The 8201-nt window shown below is 33.4% G+C and overlaps 1 protein-coding gene across 1 annotated transcript in view; it reads right to left on the bottom strand.

Annotated features, from left to right (window-relative positions):
* Positions 1–235: 235 nt before the first annotated feature.
* Positions 236–8201, bottom strand: part of HECTD2 (HECT domain E3 ubiquitin protein ligase 2) — a 34138-nt gene continuing 26172 nt past the window's right edge. Inside the window, exons 17-21 of the mRNA XM_080597579.1 lie at positions 7838–7925; positions 7476–7582; positions 6187–6302; positions 4674–4817; positions 236–2820 (exon numbers count right to left, since the gene is read on the bottom strand). Of these exons, the coding sequence (XP_080453705.1) occupies positions 2700–2820; positions 4674–4817; positions 6187–6302; positions 7476–7582; positions 7838–7925 (576 nt within the window). The 3' untranslated portion in view covers positions 236–2699. The remainder of the gene's footprint in view (positions 2821–4673; positions 4818–6186; positions 6303–7475; positions 7583–7837; positions 7926–8201) is intronic.

Below are 8201 nucleotides of genomic sequence, written 5' to 3'. Positions count from 1 at the left end.
GGTATACACCAGAAGACTTGTAATTTTGACTATATATAAAGAATATACTTCTGGGTGTACACCTGGTATTAAAAACTTAAGTTTCCTTTTCAGTGAGCCATACAATGTTTTAACCAAACTGTAATAGTAAGGAAAAGTTTTCAAAAGAAAAATAAGACAAAAGAAGAGATATAGATCATGTTTTCAAAGCCATTATGATCGACCTTGGAAATCTGAAATCAAATAAGACCAGTAATTGAAATACTTGATTTAATGACTGCACAATTTTAATACATAAAAATAGATACTTAGAAATGAACAAATTTATACAAACCAGATTTCTTTTGTACATTACAAAACAATGATGGAGATAAAAAAAAGATTTGCTGGATTACAGGGCAAGACAAAAGAACAAAAACCATCGCTGAAGTAAATTTTTAAAATGATCAGGTTTGTTTCATAAATACAGTGCAATGCTTTCATTTAACAAATACAAAATTTACTATTTAATTTATCAACATCAGGAAATATATAAAATGTCATTGACTATCTTATTTAAAAACTGATGCAAATACAATAGTTTGTGTTTTGTTTTTTTAGAATTCTGAGGTAATATTACACAGTAAAATCAAAAAAAGCATTAATAAATAAAACTAAACCCAACACAAAGTGCAATTCAGTGAAAATAAGAAGATAAAGCTTTTATTTTAACAATAATAGATAATTATTAAAAGTGGGCTTAAGCCATAAAAAAATATTTTGGCTAATTTGCCATGTTTTCAGATAAACTGTATAGTTATTTATTCATAAACTGACATTCTACTAATCCAGTTCTACAGAGAGAAGAAAGGGATGTGTTTGTTTCCAAATTTGTTACCTACATCCACATTCAAGTGTTAGCTTCAAGCAATTTTAAATTTGTCTAGTTCATTCAGTGTAGTGGTGAAAGTTTTATTTCTTAACATTGGAAATCCTGTAAATTCAAATTTATTTTAAAGCTTAATATGAAAGAAATAATGTACAACACACAAGTTTGAAGTGCTGCTTTTAACACTCTCCATGCTAACCTAGTTTCATTAGAAGCTGAAGTCAATGGAAATTTTAATATTAATTTCAAGGAAAGCACTATGAATAGAATGACAAATATTTAGAAATACCCTACTATTTATCTGTCTGTTAATAAAATAGTAAAATCACCAGTACCTTCTCTCTAGGAAACAGAGTAAAATAAAATTTGCACTTAGATATTGAAGAAAATCCACAGCAGCTTTGAAATTACAAATTAGGAAAATTAATTTGTCAACTGTGTGAAAGTATGTTGGTTGTATGTAAATTATATAAGAAGGGAAAACAAGAATATAATTTTACTCTTATTGCAAGTAAGTAATTGAGTACAGACACTACAAGCTATTTAAGCATTCAACTCCCAGCAGAAGTCAACTGGGAAAGCTGGCAAATTGGATGCCTAAATATTTTGAAAGATCTGGGCCTCATTCAGATGAAAGAAAAATCTATAGAACATACAGTAGCTATTCATATTAAAAAAATACTATACTGCATGCTGATAAATTCTTTCCATTTAATGAATAAAACCCAGACTTATAATTACACCTGCAATTTAGAACTAGTTTTTTCCCCACCTCCTAATTTACTAATTCAGAATACACATATCAAGAACTGTTTTCATGTTGTTTGTGCAGTAAAAAGCACAAAACATTGTCTTTAAATGCTGACCCTCAAGCGAATGAAAGCTTCAACATTCTTCTGAAATGTTATTGTATTCACTCGTCATAGCTTATTTAAGACTTTTAACAAAGTTGACAAAAAATGACAGCACAACAACTATATATTAGTTTTTCATTTGGTGGAGATTTAATTTTTTTCCTGAAATATTTCAACATTTGCGGAATTTACTTTAAATATCTAGTTTTGTTTACCATGACACTATACTAAATCTGGTTAGTTGCTGTCAGTTCCAGAGAATGAACCTCCAAGTTGCTTAGTATCTGTAGTTTGGCCTTGAATTCCCTCAAGCTGAAGAAAGTACTTTTTAAAATATTCTTTCTACAGTCAATCCTGTTGATCTGTAAAAGCTGAATATAGAACACCTAAAACCTCTTATTCATAAAAAATAAATTTTTAGCAGTAAATGGCACTATCAAAACCCTATTTGTTCACAGGCAGTTATTTACATGCTTCTTAGACAGCCTGTTTAGCTGAGAAGGAAAACCAGAATATTAAAACTGCATACATTTTATAAAGACTAAAATTCCTGTTTGCCTTTGTGAAAATATGGCTACATGCTGTAAGTTACATTCTTTTCTACTATTCACGTTAATTGAAAACATTCCACCACTGGGACTAGCTAATAAAGAAATATTCTGTATATTATTTCCCAGTGGAATATATGTGATGTAAAGTAATTACAATTAATGATAAAGTGCTATTAAGGAAAAACGGAAACAAACTATAACTTTGAAATTGCCTTCATCATGTTTCTTTTATCAAATAGACAAGCTTTTTGTATGAAGAAGACTACTTTCTGTGACAAAGCAAGCAGTAAATGTATTGCCATTAAGGAAAAAACATACACTTCATATTTAAAAAATACATAAGTTGAGTAAGACTTGCACAGTATCAAGAGACATAACAAAAAGCTTAAAGGCACAATTAGAGGAGAGTGAGTGCTACATAAAAATGCTGTTCATAAGTATTTTATTTTATTCTAGACCAAACCCCTCTGCATTTGAGATTCCAATGATCAACTTTTGCTTCAATTCTTTCTTGTTCTTGTAAGGAGGGAGACAAAGTTGGTTGAAGCAAGTATGGGCCACTGGTAACCTAAAACAAAAACAAAACCATCCTCTTATTAAGTAACAAAACAGAAGCAGGGTGCTGCTATCTGCCTACGTATTTCCAGTTACGTAAGAAACCGTGTACAAGAAATATTATAAGTAACAACACTATTGGTCACATGCACCTCAGGTACTCAGGTTAAAATTTGTTTGCTTGCAACTCTCACCCCTTTGCAAGTTGCAAATGTCTTCTGAAAGCTGAGATTGAATACATATATATTTCAGGTCTCTCATAGGATTGCCTGATTGAAACACTGGAAACCATGCTCAGCACTAGGAAAGATTATCCTGATGAAAACAGTTATTCAGCCAGTTGACCTGAAGCTCCACCTGAAACTTGGAATTAACCCAATGCACTGAAAAATTCCTGAACTCTTGTCACTTAAAAGTTAGATTTTAAGTTTGTGATTTTAGTAAGCTCTCTAGTTCCATTTTTATTTAGTCAGTAGTTTGGCATTTGATCATTAGCAGATATTCTTGAAAGAGAGTGAAACCCCACTCCAGATCTGGAGATACAAACAACTGTTTTTATCCCTACTTTAATCAGCGAAGCAAACATCTGTTAAACAGACTGGAGTCCCACTTCAGAATTTGGCAACTTGGGAAACTGGATATTAATTTGAGAATTCTTATGGCTATTAGTGTCTTTGATCCTATTGTGTGAGCAATACAACATCAACATGCTTATACTCATCATTGTAGAGGCCATCTGACTGAAACAAACAACCAGCAGCACAGATCTATATAATTTTAAAATGTACATTATTTTAAAACGTGTTCTCAGTTGCAAGAACGAAAAATTTGCAGGAGAATGAACTTAAACAGAGATTCAATGTTGACTGATTTATCTTCATTTCTGCTCATGTCCCTTTAATGTATTACTGAAACCAGTTATTGGCCAATTGACTAAAGCATTAGAAATACCACAATAATGAGATAATTTTTGTTTGCTTGTTTTAAATCTGATTTCATCTATGCGTTTTTTCAGTTCTCCACAGAATCCCCCCCCAAAATTTTGACTCTAAAAATGTAGTTCCTTTAAAGTATTTTGACTACCTTAAAAGTTTGAAAAACATAGGTAAAGCCAACGATTACTGCTTAGCAGTGAGCTCCAGACCAGTAAGTTTATCTATACAATTTTCCAAATTGTTTAAACTGACTCTCTCCGCTCCTGAAAAGGAAAATACTGGCTGGAAAGCATGAGGAATTTTTCTGTTCACTTCAGTACAAAATAAAAGGTTACCAGAAGCATAAGAACTTGGCATGAAAAATTTAACTTTCATGACAAAGTTACAAGGTTGCTTCAGTCCTATTTCATATGAGCAACCTCTGTATCAGCTATACACTTACTCACCAGAGACCCTAAAGGAATGCTACATCTTTTCCAGCAATGCAAATCAAAATTCTTATTTAGACCAGCAAGAAAGAATGCAAGGCGTTTTTTGGTAACTGCAGGGGCTGCTATTCATAATGACAAAACAGACTTAAAAATTCAGAAAAAAATCATGGTGATTCACCCTCTATTTTCATTAGCTCAGCTGTCATGCTAGGAACAATTAAACAGTTTCTTTGAATTAAAACATGTAAGGAAACTTCAAAGATAAAAAATTAATGGACTCGAATGTAAACACTGACTGAAGAATTGATTTTGTATTAGACGATCATCAGCTAAATTTATGTTATCAATAGACGGGTTTAATAACATTTTGAAGACAAATTAATGGAGGTTATGCAGTTTCTCCCTTATACTCTTTGCTCTTCTTCAAAAAGACATTCAAGAGCAATAAGGACTCCCAGGAAATAATTTAAGAACAAAAATTAAAAAAAAGAAATACTTGCCAATTAGTGGATGTTTCACTCTTTGAAATCTTGAAATTCAAATCAGCCATGCCTCCCACAGGTACTCTATCACTTCCTGTAGCAAAATGTAGCAGCTTCTTTTGAAGGTCAAGAGAAAATCCAAGTACTACATCCCAAAAGTATCTATGTTCAGGGTCAAAGGAGAAGAAAATGGTTTAAGATGCAATATCGTGCCAAAACAGCGTTAGAATATAACACAACTGCATGTATATGATGAATTGACACTTACCAGAAACTGAATAGATGTAAAACAAAGGACATCAATATTATCCTAATATGCAATGTTAAATAAGTTCCTAAGGAACTTATTTACAAGGAACTTACTTACAAGGAACTTATGTACAAGTACAATAATATTTTATGAATTTTGTAATTATGTGTTGTCATATGATGCCCAAACCCACTTTTCTATTAAAAAAATAATCAGTCTAACTTATTAGTATACATCTCCTTATTATCAATTGGAATTTGGAGGAAAAATATTAGAAAAGTGGATAATAAAATTAAAGACTCAGATTTCAGTGTATAGGATTTGAAACTACCTCCATTTGCAACTTCCATCACTTTTAATGTATCCAGCAACACACTATGTTATTAAGGATCTAATTCACAGAATCACACAGAATCGTCTAGGTTGGAAGAGACCTCCAAGATCATCTAGTCCAACCTCTGACCTAACACTAACAAGACCTCCACTAAACCATATCACTAAGGGCTACATCTAAACGTCTTTTAAAGACCTCCAGGGATGGCGACTCAACCACCTCCCTGGGCAGTCCATTCCAGTGCCTAACAACCCTTTCAGTAAAGAAGTTCTTCCTAACATCCAACCTAAACCTCCCCTGGTGCAACTTTAGCCCATTCCCCCTCGTCCTGTCACCAGGCACATGGGAGAATAGACCAACCCCCACCTCTCTACAGCCTCCTTTAAGGTACCTACAGAGAGCGATGAGGTCTCCCCCGAGCCTCCTCTTCTCCAGGCTAAACAACCCCAGCTCCCTCAGCCGCTCCTCGTAAGACTTGTTCTCCAGACCCCTCACCAGCTTCGTTGCCCTTCTCTGGACTCTCTCGAGCACCTCCATGTCCTTGTAGTGAGGGGCCCAAAACTGAACACAGTACTCGAGGTGCGGCTTCACTAGAGCCGAGTACAGGGGGACAATCACCACCTTAGACCTGCTGGCCACACTGCTTCTTATGCAAGCCAGGATGCTGTTGGCCTTCTTGGCCACCTGAGCACACTGCTGGCTCACATTCAGCCGACTATCAACCAGAATTCTTCTTATTTATATAGTATATTTGTTTTATTGTGTCTAAAGACACTAATTTAATAGCATCTTTGTCTCATTTGGAAGTAAATTTTCTAACGTTTCTATTATTTATGATCCATTTTCAGAATACACTTGAATAGATTATTCCCAACAGTCTACCATGCAATGCTGCTTTTTAAGTCCGTAATTTGAATGAGGAAAAAAAAGCATTAAATCAAGCCTACCGTATAGTGAGATCAGTTTTCTGGTAGCCCTCGTATTGAGTACTTCGCTGTAAAGCAGACATATCCAGTTCAGGACTACCACATACAAGAATTTCAACTTCTTCCGGACGAAGTAGCTGCCAGAAATTAAGTATAAAATATTTAATATTCATTGAAGTTGAGAAATAGATATCTTTTTTTGCATTACTGAAATATTAACAGGATATTATTGAATATAAATTTAAATTAACCTGATACATATTGTTTTTCTAGAAAAATGAATTCCTTAGAACTTAGAGGAATCTTTTATTACTGTATAGAGTAAAAAGCAAATTATTGGATAACATTACATTTTAATGCATTGCTTTTGTTTCTCAATTCCTTTTCATTCTTATATTTATTTCAATGACTAGCTTGTCTTCTGATTAGATTACAAATATGTCATGAAAAAAATTAAGGTTTTACATATGGAATTCAGAGAGAGTGTCTTGATCTCTCTTCTTTTTTTACAACCTCCATTTTATTTTCATTGAATGTCCCGATATAGGTTGCTAAATAGTAATGACTGACAGAATTTACTTTTAGGTGTGCATAGTGTTGTGCCAAGCAAGTACATTTAACCGTAAATCATGTTTCACAACCACTAAACAGTAGAACCTACTTCTTACTCGTTTACTACATCATCTTTTGCAAGCATGAATGTACTTCATGGCACTTCAGGGAAGTTTCAGGAAGGAGAATGAAAATCTACTGCAGTTAGTCACATTTCACTTTGCTGCAAGCCTGTCATACTTGGCTAATTTCACAGGAACACAGAAATTCTCATGAAAATTGTAATTACCTCTTCTTTCTCTTACTGCACAAGGAATGGTGTAAAATACAAAAGCCATTCCAAAAGCCAAATAGGACCGAATACACAAGAATGTTTAACCTCAATCTCACTGAAAGTTCTTTCTGCAAAAAAGTAACATGGTTTTCACAGTAGTCACTCCAGAGCACACAGACATATTTGTGCTACTGCTCATAACTGTAAGAAATGCAGAGCATCTCCATTAACACTCATCCAAAAGCCTATGATTTGTCTGTGAATATATGCTGATAAAAACTTGTGGAGCTTTATTTATCCATAGTGTTCTGTTAAAAAAAGATGAGAGTTGATTGCCTACTTAATTTCTCCTGTTCAAATATATTGATTAATCAAGATTCTTTATGAATGCTAAAACCATCCAGTGCAGATACCAAGAATAACTTACATAATTTAGATCAGTCATTGCCACCTATTTGAAACAGAAGTGATATTTTGTTCTTACCAGTAATGCATATGAAGCACAGACACTATGAAATCCATAATAGAAAGCTGCAAATTGTTTGTAGATTGATTTGTTGAGAAGAAAATCGACATAAAGCTGCACATACTCTAAAAAAGAAACATTTTCTTTTGTTACATTGCAACGTTTTTAAATAACATTTTGTTGTGCCCTGTAAAATTGTAGTGAATTAATAAAAGTGAATGCATTTTAATTTACATACTACTAAATTGGTAGACTTAACAGGAAAGACCACAGGAATTTATTTCTCATATTTTGTTAAATAAAACCTAGGTTTACAAAAAGTAAAAACAATGATAAATTTAAATCTGCCAAATGTGTGTTGTTAATACGTATTGAAATACCTTTCCTATTCTGATTTGTGACTGGAATCTTATCTCCATTTGGCTTTAGGTTATAAGATTTTATAACACCAAATTCTTCCTGAAAAACCTGTAGAAAGAGAAAAGTCAAGCTCAGTTCTGGAAAATACATTCAGATACTCGCAGAGTACAAAGCTTGCATTTATTACTCCATGCATCTCCTGTCTCTCTTCAGCACATGCTGTAATCCTGAGGGGTTTTGTTTTACTTGTTTGGTTTTAGTTAACTAATACAGTTTTCAATAAATTGCTTAAGAAATTGGTATTCAAAGTAGAAAAATTGTCCCTATTAAACAGTAGCATGTCAAACTGCAGACTGTGGAGCCTCAAAGTGGAAGGAGAACATG

This window comes from Anser brachyrhynchus, assembly GCF_964034855.1.
Source record: "Anser brachyrhynchus genome assembly, chromosome: 6".
Lineage (NCBI taxonomy): Eukaryota > Metazoa > Chordata > Aves > Anseriformes > Anatidae > Anser > Anser brachyrhynchus.
Note: the sequence above shows the minus strand (reverse complement) of the source record. Positions and strands in the feature narration are given on the sequence as shown.